Genomic DNA, 19,993 nt, shown 5'->3' with positions numbered 1-19,993 from the left:
GTGGTGATGCCAGGGGAGGAGAGCTGACAGGCGATGTGGGTTAGGAGGGCTCAGGGGCTGCGGCGTGGAGGGGATGTGGACTGGACACAGCGCAGGGACTTGTCGGATCTGTGGGGTGCGGGAGAGGGGGGACGATGATGACTCAGTGCTTGAGCCTGGGGGCTGGGAGGACGCGGGACACTAACAGCCGTGGAGAAGATGAAGGAGGAGCACGTCGGCAGCTGACACAGATTGTTCTGGAAATAAGACCCTGCGGTGTGCAGGGCAGATGTAGGGGACATCCACAGCCAGCAGGGGAGACTGGAGAAGCCCCAAGGAGAGTGGGGGCAGAGCAGGGAACCCAGGGGGGGACCCCATGCCTGCCTCTGTGCCCTCTAGATGCGGAGCCGAGGAGTGTGCTGTGTGCCGTCTGGCTGCATGAAGGGCAGCTCAGTGTGGCTCCAACCACTGGAGTTGATGCAGACCCTACAGGTCAGAGGGCACCGTCCCCAACAAGGCCGCCTCACCTCTGACACCAGCCACTCTTCAAGGGTACCGAGCCAGCCCCACTTGTGACTGCCTCACTGCAGCCTTGAGGGTTTGCAGGACTCCATCCCCTTACAGAATTCACTAGAAGCTCACAGAACTCAGGGAAGCAATGGACCTACAGCCACAGTGTTATTGTAAAGGATGCAAGTCGGGAGGGCCAGACAAACACAGAGGCGCTTAAGACTCACCCTCTCCCCTCAGAGGTCAGGCTGGCCCAGAGTTTCAGCCCTCTAGACCACATGCTTTTTTTTTTTTATATCTTTTGAATCTATCTCCCTGGACTGTCTTCTTCCTCCAGAACGTTACAGATCAAGTCCGTCATCTGTGCTCATGACAATCCTGTAGCTACCTGAAGGCATTTTCCAGCTCCCTCTTGCCCCAGGGGTATTTTCAGATTAGGCAAGTCCAATATTCTCTCATGTTCCCAAAATACTATAATTTCCAAACCGTCCCTCAGCCACCTGCATCTCTCTGGGTGTTTTCTCACCTGCAGCATGCTCATTCATCCACGTAGCCCCAAGCAGTGCACAGCACTGCAAACTCGCCCCCTCAGGCTCTGGCGTGCCGTGGGGCCCTTGCTGGGCTCGGCAGCATCTGCACATTATAAACATGGTCCTCAGTCCCTTAGCTACGGGGCTGCCTCCTGACAGGGCTGGTGCGTGCTGGGCCGCTTGTCCCATGACTGGAAGCTGGAAGGAACGGGAGCTTGAGGATACCTAAGGAGGGAGTGGAGGCTCGTTCAGGGAAAGAAAGACATAAAGGTGGTGTCAGTGGTCCAGAAGGGCAGTTCAGCTCGTGGCAAACGTGTACTTCAAGTGTCGGAGGTGGGAAACCCGCTGTGGGCATTCGGCACACACCCTGGGAGCCTGCAGCAGAGCACTCAGACGGTATGAGTTCAGAGTCCAGAAATCGTTCTGGAAACTGTGCGGGGGGCTATTTGCTGCACCATAGCTCCCACTGTTCTTTTTGCTGTGAAAGAACGTGCTGTGGTGCGTGGCTGAGCCCAGGATGGAGGAGAAAAGGGCTGGTGTGGCTGGAGCGGGAAGGGGGATGGGTGGAGGGGGGTCAGGATGCCCGGTGGCAGAACTGGTGGGACCCCGAGTTCTGAAGTCCGTTCCGGCGCCAGGCCTTTCATTTATTTATCTTCACTTCTACCTCGTGTGTTTCTGTAAAGATTTGACGTGCCCTCGTAAGAGCGTGCAGAATGCGACAGGCCAAATTCGAGCCACAGGAGGAGGAGAAGTGTAGGGGAGGCACGTGAGGTGGGGCAGGGATGCTGGGATGGCTTCCACACACCTGCAACGGCCAATCAGAGCAGGAAACGTGATTGGTCTTATCGTTGACAATAAGACGAAATGCCTGAAGCCCTGGAGTTCTTCTCAATACAGCATGGCTGGAGTTTGTGGGCACCGAGAGCACGTGTGGGTGTCATGAGCGGCCTTCACGATGAAACCGTTTTAATTGGTAAGTTGATGGCAACTTCTCCGTATTGCCTGCTATCATTACGCTAACGCAGAAGCCCCAAAAAGCAAAACAAAACTCCTAAAACAAAACCAGACCCATGAAGTGCTTCAGTTTTCTGTCTACACCTGGCTTGTTCTAGAGGTGAATTTTTGAGTATTGCCCTGGTTTCCATCAAATAATCCCATTGGCGTTTGTTGTTTGGCCTTCCTGAGTCTGTTTCCGCACAGTACATTATGGATGATACATCACTTAAGCCACAGGGACTGGACGGTACAGTGTGGTGACATGTTAGCACGGTGCCTGTGACGTAGCACAGGCGTGTTCAGTACATGCGGGTGATTTCCGGGAGCAGCGACTACAGAGGTCCCAGCACAGAGTGGCTGAACTGCTGGATGGGACCTTCCATTTGGGGGGGGTGGAGGGATCGGGCCAGGCGGGCAGGTGACACTGGGCACAGTGCCCCGGGTGTCTGGGAGGGGGGCTGTCCCCGGACAGCAGGCAGAGGCTTGCAGGCTCACTTTCAACTTGTCTTTCATAGGAATCACGCTCTACAGCCACCCATTTGGAGGAGCCTTGCTGAACGAGGACAAGTTGTGAGTTAAAGGAACACTTGGTGGGGGGCCGAATGTGGATCAACATCTCTGGGTTGTTAGGGGTAATTCTCATCCCTTTTCTGCTTCTGCACTGAGTGAGGTTGGCAGGTGCACCTAGTGGAACAAGGCTTGGGCATTTCTGTGCAAAGTGTGAGGACAGGGATGGTTAAAGGAGAAAGTGCATTGACTGAGTCTAAAATGGATGAGCAGGGCTTCCCTGGTGGCACAGTGGTTAGGAGTCTGCCTGCCAGTGCAGGGGACATGGGTTCGAGCCTTGGTCTGGGAAGATCCCACATGCTGCGGAGCAACTAATCCCATGCACCACAACTACTGAGCCTGTGCTCTAGAGCCTGTGAGTCACAACTACTGAGCCCATGTGCCACAACTGCTGAAGCCCACTCACTTAGAGCCTGGGCTCTGCAACAAGAGAAACCACCGCAGTGAGAAGCCCACGCACCGCAACAAAGAGTAGCCCCCGCTCGCCACAACTAGAGAAAGCCTGCGCACAGCAACAAAGACCCAATGCAGCCAAAACATAAAAACAAAAACAAAACAAAACAAAAATGGATAAGCATGTCATGCAGCTTATTTCTAAGTAGCAATTGTTCTAAGGGGCTGATTTGCCAAAGCTCATAGGACCCAACATCTTTTTCAAGTTAAAGTTTTAAACGTGGCATTTACAGAGGTAAGCATAGTGATGCCTCCTGACAGTTTCTCCTGTAAGTCTGTCCTCACCGTCCAGATGGAGATGGTGCTGATGAGGCTAGTGTCCTTTATGTGCAGACCTAAGTGTCTCCTCCTTTTCCCCATCTCCCTTCCCTGCCATAAGGTGGACAAACTTTCAGCTAAAAATTGATAAGTAGAAGTATTTTTTATGTACTTTCTGCAACCTACCTGAAAGAGTGGGAGAACACAGATCTGGTTGATGGGTAATCTCCCCTCTCATCCCGAATGCAGCAGGTGGTCCTCATATTCATATACAGACTCTTGGGGTCCTTCCTTTAGCTGACACCTGTCGGGATTCTAAGTATGGGTGCATCAACTTTGGTTATGAAGTAAGACGTGATGGAGGGTTTGAGCTGAGCAGTTGCATCCGTGCATTACCAGAGGCAGCTGTGCCCTGACCATCCCCAAAGGGGAGGCAGTGATGGACCAGAGGTGTTGGTGGTGCTCCAGTTAAAAGTGACACAGAAAGTACAGTGCATGTCATCGCCAAGCACCTCCATCTACTAGAGAATATTCTGGTGTTTTGAAAGACTAGATTCAGAGGTGGGGCTGCCACGTGTGGAGCAAAACACCACCCCCGCCCACAAGAGCTGTTGCCCAGCAAGGTGGCCCTAAGAGGGCAGAGGCCACGCTCAGCGTGGAGGCCACTAGGCAGGAGCCTTTCATTTTGCCTAGGAGGAGGGTTCAGTGTCAAGACTGGGCTCCAGGTGGGCAGACGGGGACCTGCCTCTCACCTTTGCTCTCCTCTGTGTGTCCTCTAGGCCCCTGGGAGTGTAACCCAGGCCTCGAAAGGTCATTGAGGGGATTTAATGAGAGAATCCACACCCTTAGCCAATACGCTGGCTGGTCCTAAGTACTTTTTTTTTTTTTTGAGGAAATACATTTATTATTACAGTGTTGACAGAGCTCACTAGGCATTTGAAAAATAAATGAGTAAATCTGCATTTTTACCTCAAATAATTTTTTTTTTCTTTTGCGGTACGCGGGCCTCTCACTGTTGTGGCCTCTCCCACTGCAGAGCACAGGCTCCGGATGCACAGGCTCAGTGGCCACGGCTCACGGCCCCAGCCACTCCGCGGCACGTGGGATATTCCTGGACTGGGGCAGGAACCCGTGTTCCCTGCATCTGCAGGCAGACTCTCAACCACTGTGCCACCAGGGCAGCCCTCAAATAAAATTTTTACCTAAAATAAAATCCACATGGGAGAGATATACCATGTTCTTGGATTGGAAGAATCAACATTGTGAAAATGACTATACTACCCAAAGCAATCTACAGATTCAATGCAATCCCTATCAAACTACCAATGGCATTTTTCACAGAACTAGAACCAAAAATTTCACCATTTGTATGGAAACACAAAAGACCCCAAACAGCCAAAGCAATATTGAGAAAGAAAAACAGAACTGGAGGAATCAGGCTCCCAGACTTCAGACTATACTACAAAGCTACAGTAATCAAGACAATATGGTACTGGCACAAAAACAGAAATATAGATCAATGGAACAGGACAGAAATCCCAGAGATAAACCCACACACATATGGTCACCTTATTTTTGATAAAGGAGGCAAGAATCTACAATGGAGAAAAGGCAGCCTCTTCAGTAAGTGGTGCTGGAAAAACTGGACAGCTACATGTAAAAGAATGAAATTAGAACACTCCCTAACACCATACACAAAAATAAGCTCAAAATGGATTAAAGACCTAAATGTAAGGCCAGACACTATAAAACTCTTAGAGGAAAACATAGGAAAAACACTCTATGACATACATCACAGCAACATCCTTATTGACCCACCTCCTAGAAAAATGGAAATAAAAACAAAAATAAACTAATGGGACCTAATGAAACTTACAGGCTTTTGCACAGCAAAGGAAACCGTAAACAAGACAAAAAGACAACTCTCAGAATGGAAGAAAATATTTGCAAATGAAGCAACTGATGAAGGATTAATCTCCAAAATTTACAAGCAGCTCATGCAGCTCAATATCAAAAAAACAAGCAACCCAATCCAAAAATGGGCAGAAGATCTAAATAGACATTTCTCCAAAGAAGATATACAGATGGCCAACAAACACATGAAAGAATGCTCTACATCACTAATCATTAGAGAAATGCAAATCAAAACTACAATGAGGTATCACCTCACACCACTCAGAATGGCCATCATCAAAAAATCTAGAAACAATAAAGGCTGGAGAGGGTGTGGAGAAAGGGGAACCCTCTTGCACTATTGATACAGCCACTATGGAGAACAGTATGGAGGTTCCTCAAAAAACTAAAAATAGAACTACCATACGACCCAGCAATCCCACTACTGGGCATATACCCAGAGAAAATCATAATTCAATAAGAGTCATGTACAACAATGGTCATTGCAGCTCTATTTACAATAGCCAGGACATGGAAGCAACCTAAATGTCCATCGACAGAGGAATGGATAAAGAAGATGTAGCACATATATACAATGGAATATTATTCAGCCATAAAAAGAAATGAAATTGAGTTATTTGTAGTGAGGTGGATGGGCCTAGAGTCTGTCATACAGAGTGAAGTAAGTCAGAAAGAGAAAAACAAATACCGCATGCTAACACATATATATGGAATCTAAAAACAAGAACAACAAAAAAAATGGTTCTGAAGAACCTAAGGGCAGGACAGGAATAAAGACGGAGACGTAGAAAATGGACTTGAGGACACGGCGGTGGGGAAGGGTAAGCTGGAACGAAGTGAGAGAGTAACATTGACATATACTTACTACCAAATGTAAAATAGATCGCTAGTGGGAAGCAGCCACATAGCACAGGGAGATCAGGTTGGTGGTTTGTGACCACCTAGAGGGTTGGGATAGGGAGGGTGGGAGGGAGATGCAAGAGGGAGGGGATATGAGGATATGTGTATATGTGTAGCTGATTCACTTTGCTATAAAGCAGAAACTAACACACCATTGTAAAGCAATTATACTCCAATAAAGATGTTAAAAAAATCAACATGGAACAAACAGTTAAAGGTAAAGCATTAAGAGAATGGAAGAAAAGGTCTGAATATTTTTGTAATTTTGGCTAACAAAGTTTTCTATGCAAAGCCTATAAAGTGAAAGTAAAGAATGTGTTATATAATTTATATAAATATAAATCTATAAATGGAAGTTAAATCTGTGTTGAAAAATAAACTTTAAGAAGTGAAGGGAGAAACAGAAAAATATTTGCTACACATCTGACAGCAGCTAATTTTCTTGACATCGTGAAACCTTCTTATAAGTCAGTAGAGAAAGGATGCCTGATCTATTTTGTTCAACATTTTTTCAAAGTGAATGAAAGATTCTTTTTTTAGACTTTATTGAAGTATAGTTGATTTACAATGTTGTGTTAATTTCTGCTGTACAGTATACATTCTTTTTCATATTCTTTTCCATTTTGGTTTATCACAGGATATTGAATGTAGTTCCCTGTGCTCTACAGTAGGACCTGTTGTTTATCCATCCTGTATATAATAGCTTGCATCTAATTAACGGTTCCGGCCACTGGGACCCTCATCACTGATGGGTCCCCGCCAGCCTCTGACGGCCGTTCTGCTCTGCCTGCAGCCTGGAGAGCTTCCGCCAGTGCGGCATCACCCTGTGCATTTGGATTCTCCATCCTGTTCGCGTCCATCAGCAGCTCCGTGTGCGGGACAGGGTGACTGGGGCCACAAGGCTGCAGCACATGAGCGGCCTGGGCTACAGGACCTACTGGCTCACGATCTTCCTGTGTGACATGGTAGGACTCGGGGCCATGTCCTCTGTGTCCCTGCACCCGGGGGACATGTGTGTGCACATACCTGCATGTGTGTGGGTGTGTGGCCGCCCCACGTGATCCACAGAAGCAGGGCGGTTTCCTGGACGTGTGTCTGAGGTCTTGGGGACAAAGCCATGAACAAAGCAGAGAGGGTCTCCGTCTTGAGGAACTTGTGTCCTTATGAGTGGAAGCAGAAAACAAATAACCAAGTAAAAATAAATAAATACACAAGATGCAATTGGCTTGTGACTAGGTTTATCAAGAGAATGGAAGAGGGTCATGGGATCAAGGGTGACTTCAGAGCAAAGCTGGGGAGGGGCCCTGCAGCCAGAGAAGGGGGGCTGGCGAGCAAGCCCCAGGGGAGGCCGGGGTTTGTCAACCCGCAGTGGGGAGGTGCTGGCTGCCGGGCGGGGGGTCTGCCCTTGGTTCTGAGTGTGGGAAGAAGCCGTGTGTCCTGGGAGGGGGCTGGATTCCCGCCCCTTCCCCGTGGGAGGTGGGTGTGGGCGGCCGTGTTAGTGGCCCCCCGGCTTGCGGAGAGGCACAGAGCACAGACATTTATTTAATCGCCTTCTGGAGACTGGAAGACCTGCATCCAGGTGTGGCAGGGCTGGTGCCCCCTGAGGCCTCTGTCCTGGGCACGTGGACGGCCGCCCTCTCTGTGTCCTCACCCTGTGTTCTCACCTCCTCTTTTCACGAGGACAGCAGCCCTGTGGGATCCAAGCCCATCTTAAGGACCTCGTTTAACACGGATCTGGAAGGGGACTCTCCAGGCCCGAGTCCGCCGCTGCAGACCGTGTGCCGGGCCACACAGGACACAGACCTAAGCTGGAGCTGACCTGAGAGCCGGAGGGTCGGGAGATGGTGGTATACAAGCCCCTGACGTAACAGGCCCTCTTCCCTTGATCTTCTCAGCTCTTTTACTTGGTTTCTGTCTGCCTGTGTGTCGCGGTGCTCCTCGCCTTCCGGTTAGCGGCTTTCACTTTCCGGGGGAAGCTGGCAGCCACGGCCCTCCTGCTGGTACCTTTTGGGTATGTGATGAGAAGCACAGCTGCAGAATTATGGTGTGTTTTCTGAAGGACAGAACCCCCTGGGGCGGCCTTGAGCCTGCTGTCGGCTTCATGGTTTTCTCTCTTTCCAAGCAATTATGCTGCTTCTTCCGACCAGCCTGAGCAGGACGTCCGGGGCCCCTGCTCGGAGGGTGGGTGATGGCAGCGGCTTCGGTTCCAGCTCAGTGTCCGTTACTCACTCAGCTCCAAAACTGTCCTCGGGGAGCCCGTGAAGCTCTATGTCTGCTGTAGTTTTCTCTCTCCTGACATTAGTAGTTTGGAAATGTTTTGTCTAACTTCTATCACTTTTTCTTTTCTCGCAGGAAAAGTAGCAAAGCCAGAAAAGTCATTTTACAAATTTCTCGTTTGAACACACTAATAAGGATTGTTGCTAGCAGTCCCCAGATCATATCTGCCGGGTATCAGGAATGCATAATGTCATCCTCTTCTACAGGTCATGCATATTTGGCTATAGATCTAGGCTAGGTATGTGAGAGATACTTGCTAATAGGGAAAATAATTAAAGTGCTGATTTATTTTAATTTAAGGCTAATATATATATTTTAAACAGAGCATTCTGCTTTTTTCTAAGCCAAAGATTACAAGTAAAATGATTTTTACATAGATGACAGTTGTATCAGTGATCCAGACTTATTCAAAGCATCTAATTAGGGACAAATTATATCATTATTGGATAAATAGATACATGGATGGGTGGATGGATAGATGGGGCGCAAAGAGAGAGACAGAGAAACCTTTTTAGGAATACGGACATTGCCACTAACTCTGTGACCTTGGAAGTGTTTATTTCTTTCTCTAAGCCTCACTTTCTTCCGTGTAGAATACAATTCTGTTGCTGTGAAAAGGATATCAGGTCATTCAGATAAACCTCCCCTACAGTGGCCGTCAAGGGTTCCCATTAAATTACTTTTAGTTGTTATTGTTACTATAAGAATTATTTAATATTTAGAGGATATTGTGTCTTAAGCTCTAAAGTGTGCCTATAGTAGAGACATGTTTTCTATACTCAGCTGGATATAACGATCTACATACGTGGGCTCCTGGTGCTAAAGAAATGATTTGATTTCAGTTTATTGATCCGGTTGAATGCATAGTGTGGTCATGTTTCCTTATAGTGTGAGCAAAATATGTTTTGCTGTAAATTATTTTTGAACTTTAGAGAGCAGATTTCAAAAATTAAGGTGAAACTCAGACAAAGTCGCATGGTGAGACGCTCTTACAAAAAACGTGTTTTTAGGAATTTTCCTTAACCTTGTTTTGCTTGTTTGCTTTGCTTCCTTTAAGAATCCGAATTAAGCTAGAATTCTGTCCACATTCATGATTACAGCACTTTTCAAACAAGTTCAGGGGACTCACAGGTCTCTCGAGTTACATTCATGGCCCAACATGGTGGCCACCTCAGATGGAGGGGTCTTAGGTGAGAGGGGCCCAGAGGACCTGGAAAACTGCCCCAGGCCGGTTCCAGTGGATGAGAGCAAGGGGGCTGCCGACCGGACTCTCAGGGTGACCCCCCAGGGGCTAGTTCAGGTTTAAAGGGTGGTCCTTCCTCCACTGGAGGCCAGGCCTGCACACAACCTGACACGGTGACCCCCCAGCAAGAGGAGGGGCCCTTGGGGCCCCAGTGGACGAGAGTGCCGGCTCGCAATCCTGTCCCCACGAGGAGCCCAGAACCATCGCAGAAAGGCTGCATCCCAGAATAAGCTGAGACCAAGAACACGGTCAGGCATTAAATGGGGCTGTTTGTCTGGAATCTGGAAAAATTGGGGAATGTCTAAATGAATAGACTCTCACAAGACATAATAGGACCAAGTGCCCAGTTACAATTTTCCTTTACCTTTTCTTTTTTTTCTTTCTCTCTGTGGAGGAAAATTTGATATTCAAGCTGGAAAGGGAGGAGAATTCACATCAAAAGAGAAAAAAATAACACCTGAACATCTCAGACAGAAAAGAGAATCTGGCTTATATAAAAAATGGAAACCTTAACCGCATACTTAGTGCACATTTAGTACTAAAGGATTATGAAGATGAGGTCACAGAATCCTGGTCCATGTCTGGAAAATCCTGCAATGTGGAGGTGGGACAGCTTTCAGAGGGAGGAAAACCCCATAAACGGTAGAGTCGTTATGAGCGGGCTGCCACCCTCCAGGTTAATCGTTAAAATGATATCACAGTTTAGTAAAAGAACGGCGGTTGTTTGAAGCTACCGTATGTTTTACCAAAAAATAAATTATGCACTTTAAGCCAATTTAATTCTTTCCTTGAAAAGAAAAAAGCAGGACGACTGGAGCCACCAATATGTTTATTTGAACCAAGCATTGATATTTAAGAGCAGTTGCATTAAAGTACTCACCTCAAACTTGTATGCTCGAGAAGTGCTATTTCCTGAAATACGAGGGTGTATCTTTTGACCCAGGGATGAATACCATAGATTTCATGTGGAAAAGGAACTGTGCTCAAATCAAAAGCTATCTTGAGGGCCTAGCGTCCTTTTGAAGTCTCATGCTTTTCAGAGCTAGTTAACGTATTAAGGAAACCTCAGGCATTCAGAAGCTACCAAGGTATTTCAAGTGAAACCACTAAATCAGCCTGAGAAAATGGTGACAGGTTTGCACTGAGTGTGCAGAGAGCACATGGGAGCACGCAGGGTCTTCAGAGAAAGGTCGTGACTTAAAGTCAGTGACTTCAGCTGTTTCATACAGTCTGTCAATAAAGCAGACCGTATTCATAAATGTGTACATATATCATCATGGTTCTTATAACGACCTAATATATTTTCAATTGATAAATTTTGTTGACTGTTCCTTTCCATGGAAATGGGAAGAATGCTGCATGAAAGAATAAAAATAAAGACAGTGAAGTAAGTGACTCTTCTGCCGGTACTTGCGGCTTCCTTCCCTGGGGCGGAGCAGGGTGGGGGTCACAGAGGAGCCTGAGGTGAGTCGGCCGCGAATGAGCCCTGGCTCTGTGCTCTGGAGAAGGAAGAAGGAAGAGGTGTTTCCTTTAGAGGACAATTTTGGGTGTCTTCTTAGAGCGTGAGGTCATCTGAAACTTCCAGGGGCCGCTTCGCGGGTGCAGCCCTCACGCCCCGGCTTCGGGCTCACACACAAATCACCCCCGCTTTCAGCTCCTGCTTCTCAGCCGTGGGTCCGTGGTCAGGTATCTTAGCCGCGTCCATCCTGTGTCCTATCTGTGAAATGGGGCCGTGGCACCCGCCTTCAGGGCTGTAGGATCAGGGAACACCCTGGAGGCATACGGCATGGAGCCTACGCACGGGCCACCCCAGAAAGGAAGCTTTCCAGTTCTATGTTATGTTCTCTTTTAATATAGAGCTTCCCACCCTTGGTAGCTTTAGTGATTTAATCTTCTCTGAAAAACAGGTGTATCCCTGCTCTGCTGAGAAGGCTGTGAGCAGAAAGGGAGGCCAGGCCTGCCCTGTGCGGGAGGGGACACTGGGGCTTTCTCCAGGTCGCACGTCCTAGCCCGGGTTGGACCCTGCCCAGGGCTCTGCCCATATATTACAGAAAATGTGCTTTGTCTTTAGAAAATAACTGCCGGATTTATTAAGTAAAAATTGCTCCTGTTCACTGAGGGAGGAAAAATAACCAGGCCAGCAAAATCTCATCTTTAAATCAGTCTGTATAGAAGTAAGTGTTACAGGACAAGGAACACGACTTTTCACTTGACATTTCAGATGCGCGACTGTTCCGTGGATGTATTTCATCTCCTGAATCTTCTTCAGTTCGGACGTGGCTTTCATCTCCTACATCTCCCTGAACTTCCTCCTCGGCCTCTGCACCATGCTGATGACCGTCACGCCCTGGCTGTTGGCCTTTGTCTCCAAGGCTCAGGTTAGTGACCTCCCACAGGCTCTGGGACTAACGCCTAGATTACCGTTGCTTTTCCAGCTGGAGCTCAGCACAGATGTGCTGGTATCCACTGTCTTTACCTCCAGAAAGAGACACTGACTCTGCTTCGCAGAAACCCCTGTGCCTTGATAAGCCCAGAGCCAGGCTGGCAGCAGTGGGCACAAGATGAGCAGTTTGTGCACCCGCTTTGTGAGAGGAGGGTAGGCTGAGCCGCGCGTTCACAGCGCATCCCTGTTTGCGGGTGAATTGCCAGTCGATGGTTGGAAGAGTGGCTGTGTGTGTGGAGCGTGTCCTGTGCTGGCGTCAGGGGCGCAGGGGTCAGACATTCCTCTCTTTGGGGTCAGCTGCTCCGGTGTGGGATTGGCCCCCGTGCAGACCACACTGTCAGGCCACAACAGGTCTGGATTGTCCGGGCGATTCTGTCCTCTGAGCCCCGGGGCATGTTTAGATTTGCTGCTTTCAGGGTGTTGGAGCAGAGGTCTCCAAGAGACTGGACTCCTAGTCGAGGACCATTACTCCTGGTGAGGAAGTACCTGTCTCAGGGAACCCCTCCAGCAGGCCGTTTGCATCGGGAGGCCCCTTTTGGTTGTCATCCCAGCAGGCGTCGAGGTCCAGTGGAAACCAGCTCTGCTGACACCCCGCTCTTGTCCTTCCATGCTCCTCCCCGTGAGGCCTGCCGGGGTCGTGTCTGCTTTAACTCATCTTCCGTCTTGCTCAGCCTCCCCTGAGCTGCCTGTGGGAATGAATTTCATAGTCTGCACCCTCCTCTGCCCCGGATTTCCATACATTTCTTTCCTGCTTGCTTTCTTGGCTCTGACCACACAGGTCTCTCCTGACCCCTGCTGTCCATGTGGATGCCGTTCCTCTCTACTCCTGGGGCTGGATCGACTCAGGGGCTGAGGAAACAGCCTGGGAAAGGCCCGGCCTCCCAGTTCTGGAGGATGGGCTGCTGGTCGGTGTCTGGCGAGTCCGGAACTGAGGTCTGTTCCATCGGGACGGGCTCCCTTCCTGGTGCCCGGACGCGCCGGGACTTGGTCAGCTCTGCAGTGACGGCTCATCTTATTTGCTGCTGTTGTGCCTCACGTTTGTACAGAAGCAGTGAGCTCTGTAAACATTCATTATGCATCCAGTGGAACAATTTATTTTGGTGATTTTTATAGATCTCTTATTGACACTAATCTGTATTAGTGTCTTTAGCCTTTAAGTAGCAGCTAGCAGAATGAGCCACTGGCTTTAGCTTGAGGAGAACATTGAAATTGGAGGAGGCAGAACAGGGCTTCCCTCGTCCCCATCGGAGCTCAGATATGATGTGGATCCTGGTCCTGAACTAAAGGGGGAGGAAGACAGACTCAAGGGGGACAATCCCCGCCCCAGGGGACGGGTCACACACAGAAGAGAAGGGTCAGGAATCTTGAGATTCTAGGCTAAGGTGAGTGGGAGGCTTTCCCTCCTGTTATAAGTAGCGTCACTCACCTGGAGAGAAATCAGCAAGCAGGAAGTTGTTGGCAAAAAAATGGGTCAAACTCAATTGTTAACAGATAATAAAAGGCATTTCATTGCTGTTGCTAAGGTCTTTCTTTTCCTTTGCTCTTTATTTTGATACAGTTTGCTTAAAACACTCAACGTGATAAATGGGTGATTTCAAATATTCCTCTGTAAGTTCAAGGGGCAATATATTCTTATGAAATCACGGAATAAGACAAGAAAGGTGACTAGATTTTCAGATCAGTATCAAATGGCAGTGTAAGTGGTATTAACCATTGTGTATACAAACGACAACATTAATATGAGCATTTTACTTTTTACCAAATCACAGTTTCTAAGCTGATGTGTACAGAAAAGGCATTTTGGGTTCTAACTCAGGATGTGGATCATCTCTCTCTCTCACCGCTGAGGCTGTCTTTTGACGGGAGGGCGATGTAGGTAGATGAAAAACTCATAGTTTCAGTAATTTATTTCTCTACTTGATCAGTCCCACATATTGTGAATTAGACACTCATAAATTGCTGTTCTGTGAATTTGCGTAGCCACGCCCATCACACGTGTAGATTATTTGCTGAGTGTCATGCGTTAGAACAGCTCTGTTCACATGGGAATAGACACCAGTGTGAATCCCTTACAGTCAGATCTGAGTCCTCATTATTAACTATTTCCTGAACTGTAAGATCCTGACTTAAAAGCTGTAATAGTCTCCTATTTCCACCTTATAACTAGGAAGACAAAAATCTTTCATGTCGTACATTATTTGATCCAGGGACATAGTTTTATGATCCAGGGACATAGTTTTGATCCAGGGACATATTATTTGATCCAGGGACATAGTTTTATGAAAAGTGAGATTAATACATTCCTTTAGGACTGGATGAAATCTGTAAATAGTGGGGATAGTTTGATCCAGGGACATAGTTTTATGAAAAGTGAGATTAATACATTCCTTTAGGACTGGATGAAATCTGTAAATAGTGGTAGTCAGTGAAGACCAGAACTAAGGGAAAATTAAATGAACCTTTCATGGTTTTCCCATGTCTATATGCAGAAGACAATAAACTGTAATATAATAACAATACATACCCCTAAAATTCTTCATTGAATTTTCTATTGTCTCCAGATCACACTAGTTGAGACTACTCATTGTGGACAGCTGTAAATTTGCGTGATAAGGGAGAACTGGACATTACTGAGTATGAGATATATAATTGGCGGTTTTATAATCTTTCTCTACAAAAAGCTCTTAATTTGCTTTCTCTTTCTTTCATTGTACAGAATTTGCAGAACATCTGCGACGTCCCCAAGTGGGTCTTCACTATTTTCCCTCAATTCTGCCTGGGTCAAGGCCTGATAGAACTCTTGTTACAATCAGATCAGATACAACCTGACCCACAACTTCGGCATCGATTTGTACATGAGCCTCTTCGAGATGAGCTTCCTGGGCTGGATCTTTGTGCAGCTGGCGGTACAAGGGATGGTCCTTCTCCTCCTGAAGGCCCTGCTGCATGGGGACCTCTGGCAGTGGCCCAGGTATGTCCCTCGGGGCCCGTCCTTGATGGCAACTCCAGCCTGGAGGCTGCAAGACAAGAAACGTTCTGATCAGTGTCATACACACTTCTGTTAGTTAGGATTTTACGGGGTTTTTTGTTTGCTTTGTTTTTGTTTATTTGTTTTTTTATTAGTGAATGAACGACATTAGGAAGGAGAATGTCAAGAGCAAGGGGTCAACCTGTGAGATAATCGATCCAGTTTTTCAATTGCCTCAATGAATTTTCTCCTTTAGTATTGCTCAGTTTTCCTCTTATTTTGATTGTAGCATCTAAGGTGAATTTGGTTGATGCCATAATATAATTTACTTTTATGGTGAAATAGCATCAACTCCTAAAAGCAGGAATGTATGGAAATCCAGTGCCGATAACCACTTACCCTGTTGCTACTACTGCTTATCATGTTCTTCTTATTGATTTAATATTATTTAATTAATGATGCTAATAACGTTCTCCTGTTTCTTAGCTGAGGATGAAAGTCCAAGGGGTATACGTGCGTGTGTGGGCTGACCATACGCATCTGCGTGTACCTGTGCCACACAGCATCCTTACACCCACCTCCCTGTATCCTCAATAGGGTTTCAGGTGGTTTTGCAAGGAGATCTGAAGTACTGTCAGATAATGCATTTTAAATATTAAGAAAGGAATGTGCTTTCCTGTGTAGGGTCCACAATGCGTGTCTCTCCCTCCGTAATGCTTGTGGCCTGAATCTGTCGACTTGCTCTTTCCAAGAAAGGGATCCTTTCTGGAGAAATCACTAATTAGGACCATATCACAGGAGAACCTATTAAAGATTATAGACACACTGTTAGCATTTTGTGGTGATTTCCTTATAGGATTTCCCTGTCTCAGTCACTTCATCGACGTACCTCCTTTATAACCCCTTTAATCTGCTCAAGCGGAGAACCATTTTGAATACACATCACAAAGCTCTAGAATTGGCCACAATCCCCCTGGAATCTGTAGATTTCCAATACTGACTGCGTTTGAAATAGAAGTCTGAGTGCCTTTCAAGCGTAATTGGTTCAGTAATTGGCCCTCACCAGTCTGATCTGTTGTGAACCCTGTTCTGTAGAATCCCCTTCGGCAGATTTCAGGGTGTCCCATCCTCCTGCAGCACTGAAAGATCTTTCTTTCAAGACTTCCGGTATTACCTTTACTTGGTAAAGTATAAGTGAAACCATGTTTTAGGATAACGTCCTCAGGGCTCCCCTGGTGGTGCAGTGGTTAAGAATCTGCCTGTCACAGGGGACACGGGTTCAAGCCCTGGTCCGGGAAGATCCCACATGCCGCGGAGCAACTAAGCCTGTGCACCACAACTACTGAGCCTGCGCTCTAGAGCCTGTGAGTCACGACTACTGACCCGGCGTGCCACAACTACTGAAGCCCATGCGCCTAGAGCCTGCGCTCCGCAACAAGAGAAGCCACTGCAATGAGAGGCCTGCGTGCTGCAATGAGGAGTGGCGCCTGCTCGCAGCAACTAGAGAAAGCCCGTGTGCAGCAATGAAGACCCAACACAGCCAAAAATCAATAAATACAATAAATAAATTTATTTAAAAAAGAATAACATCTTTGTTATTCACAGTAAATAGTCAATATTTGTTGTTCTTTGTCAATGTGAAGGTTACAGAGTCCAGAAATTTAATGTAATTTGGACATTAGTTGCCTATCACTCCTTTATGGACAACTGTCACAATAATGATCTGACCAAATTCATGTGTTTTTAAAATCCAGATCTAACCAGGTCACTAATCATTGGCTGAAAGATAGGTCCACGGTTCTCAGCCAGGCCCCTCCAGTCCAGCCCCTCACACCCAGGGATGCTGCATGGGGTGTCCCCTCTGCCCCCACCCCTGACGTTGGCGTCTGGTCCCCTGCCTGGGCTGGTCCTTTGCCAGGACTGACTGCCCCGCCTCCAGGACCCTCCTCGTGCCCCTCCCGTCTCCCAGGCTAGGCTTGACATCCTCCCCGTGTTTCCAGTAGAGCCTGTTTTCTTCATCAGGGCCGTCTGTGTTTTTTTTTTTGTTGTTGTTGTTGTTTTTCTATTTTTAAAATTTTTATTGGAGTGTAGTTGATTTACAATGTTGTGTTAGTTTCAGGTGTACAGCAAAGTGAATCAGTTTTATATATACATGTATCCACTCTTTCTTAGATTTTTTTTCCCATATAGGTCATTACAGAGTACTGAGTAGAGTTCCCTGTGCTCTACAGTAGGTCCTTATTAGTTATCTATTTTATATATAGTAATGTGTATATGTCAGTCCCAATCTCCCAATTGCTCCCCCTTACCCCCCAGTAATCATAAATTTGTTTCCTACATCTGTGACTTTATTTCAGTTTTGTAGGTAAGTTCATTTGTAGCCTCTTTTTAGATTGCGCATATAAGCGATATCATATGGTATTTGTCTCTGTCTGACTTACGTCACTAAGTATGAGAATCTCTGGGTCCACCCATGTTGCTGCAAATGGCATGATTTCAACACAGTGCCATTTGTACCAGTGTTGCTTCACAGCGTTTGTCTGTTACTCTCTGCTTGACTCTGCGTTCCTTCACGCAGGAACTGTTTTACACTGTCGCAGTCAGATCATGGAAAGAATAGGAAGACCCTGCCCTCTGCATCTACACAGATGCTTCCTGTGACCCCTCCCAAGCGGCGTGTCCCCCACCTGCCCGGCGCCCTTCCCTGCCCGGCACCTGTCCCCGTCCTGCAGTCCTGCTGCCGCCGGTGTTGTCTGCTCAGATCTGGGTCTCCATCGGAACCTGAGCTCCGGCCACACCCGAGTCAGGGTGGGTGGGCTTTGGGGGGTTCCTGTTTGTTCTCTCTCTGGTCTGGGGCTGGACTCTGCTCTCTGTACCCCAGGCCCTGGTTGGGTCCAAGGAGCCACACAGCCCAGGGCAGCGTCTCCCTTCAGATACATCAGCTGAATCCCTGCAAAGTCCTGCTTCACCAGCGCCCGTCAGGATCCTTCCTTTGTAACGCAGATGCCGTTTTTCATGATCGGCAGTTGGAAGACGGCCAAGTGGCCCACTTCTGAGCGCAGGGGGACGAGCTGCATGTGTGTTGCTGAGAGGAGGCTGACAAGCAGTGACCTTGCTCAGTGCCCCCCATCCATCAGAGCCACTTGAGATGTAACCAGTAGGCATCTGCACCGGAACCCTGGGGGCAGACGCCCTCTGGGGACAAGACCAGGGAGCAGGTGTAAAGCTTCCCAGGTGATGCTAATGAGGAGAATTAACTGATGCAGCCCGGAAACAGGGAGGGGTTAGATGGCACCAGGTCCTGGTACAGGGAGAGACGACCTCTGGACAGCCAGGCCAGGCTGAAGGGCCAGGACGCACCCTCCCCTGGGAAAGGGGGGGACAACAGTCAGCAAGAAAAGTGTACAGCTCAGTGGATCTCCATAAACTGAGCACACCTGTGTTCCCTTCTCCCAGACAGGAGCAAGAGCCGCTCAGAAGCCCTCCACAGTCCCCTGCGGGTCATCCCCACTCTGTAGATAAGCGCTGCTATTTTTATCACCACTGATTCCTTTCTCATGCTTTTGAATATTATGTAAATTATACCATATAACACATACTCCTGAGTAGCTATGTTTTCTCATCATCTACGTTGGATCTTGAAAAATTATATGTTTTTCCAGTGGTGATTGCAGGTATGGAAAAAATAATACAGGGAAAGGAGCTGGGGCCACTGGGATCTAGATGTGGATATTTTATTTTATTTTTAATACCTTTTAATTTTAAAATAGTTTAAAGCTCACAAGAAATAGCAATATTAGTACAGAGAGAGCCTATGTACGCTCCCAGTGATACTGTGATAATGTAATAATACAGTACATCACAATGTTACATTGATAAAACCAGGAAACTGATGTCGGTACAATACTGTCTCATTGTCTGTACTCATTTAGTTATTAAAATATGGGCATATTACAGTTTGCAGAAATTGAGATTTACTTGAAAGCTAAAATGCACCAGAAAGAAAATCATAAGGAAGATTGGAAAGTGAGCTAGCTCAGATTTTGAGTCAACAAATCAGAGGTGAAAGTTCACTTTATGTTCATCTGACAGGTGTCTGCTGAGTGCTTGCTGTGCATCCTTCTACACCATCCAGCACGTGCTACGGAGCCATAGTGTTTGGGGACTTTTGTGGGTAATCTACTTTATTAAAGAGCCTGTTTGCTAAAAGTGGTCAAAGTTGATTTCTTATACCTTTGCGATAAATTACTTGTCCTCTAGCACAAAAGTCTGGCATGACTTTATTGCTCGTAAAATTGAAAAGTAGTTTGAGTTTGGTGTCCATCCACGTCACTGTCTTTTAGGCTGATGTACATTTCCTTTGCGTTAGAGGATGAATGTTGACCCCTGATAGTAACTGGCCAACGGGATGCAGAACTCGGGTGCGTGGGCCAGAGCTGGTACCGCAGACTCTGGGGACCACGTCTTCTGTTCAGATGACCTCTGACCTTTCTCTCCCTCTAGATTCTTCCGGTCCATTTCCCAGGTGTGAATTAACTCTGACTTACCCTCCCAGGGGTCACTCTGCCATTCGAGGCACAGTCACATCTTCCAAGGACGTAGATGTTGAAAAAGAGCAAGTGAGGGTGTTGGAAGGCAGAACTAGTGGAGACATTCTCGTGTTGTACAACCTTAATAAGAGTTACAGAGGCTTCTTCAAGAGGGCTTACTCAGGGGAGAGGTAAGAAAGCTTCTGTTTGTACCTTTGCAAACCACCGTCACTCTAATTGTCCATCTGTTCATGTTATTCTCAGGATATCTGAAGTGGAAACTAAGAGCAGCTTCACATTTCAGGAATCTCTGCAGGGTCTAGGTGGAGAGTCAGTCGACTCTTTCCCTAGTGAAAACTCTGCTGATTGAGTGATGGGGTTTTTTCTGTCTCATAATTTTTAAAATGTAAGTGATCAGTGAGTTTT

The 19,993-nt window shown here is 47.2% G+C and overlaps 1 protein-coding gene across 1 annotated transcript in view; it reads left to right on the top strand.

Annotated features, from left to right (window-relative positions):
- ABCA13 (ATP binding cassette subfamily A member 13) overlaps window positions 1–19,993 on the top strand; it is a 135,012-nt gene that overhangs the window by 38,086 nt on the left and 76,933 nt on the right. Inside the window, 9 exon segments of the mRNA XM_060156197.1 lie at window positions 2,531–2,585; window positions 6,901–6,939; window positions 6,941–6,975; window positions 6,978–7,072; window positions 8,003–8,118; window positions 11,849–12,005; window positions 14,787–14,870; window positions 14,872–15,041; window positions 19,594–19,758. Coding sequence (XP_060012180.1) covers window positions 2,531–2,585; window positions 6,901–6,939; window positions 6,941–6,975; window positions 6,978–7,072; window positions 8,003–8,118; window positions 11,849–12,005; window positions 14,787–14,870; window positions 14,872–15,041; window positions 19,594–19,758 — 916 coding nt within the window.

This window comes from Lagenorhynchus albirostris, chromosome 8 (assembly GCF_949774975.1).
Source record: "Lagenorhynchus albirostris chromosome 8, mLagAlb1.1, whole genome shotgun sequence".
NCBI lineage: Eukaryota > Metazoa > Chordata > Mammalia > Artiodactyla > Delphinidae > Lagenorhynchus > Lagenorhynchus albirostris.
Note: the sequence above shows the minus strand (reverse complement) of the source record. Positions and strands in the feature narration are given on the sequence as shown.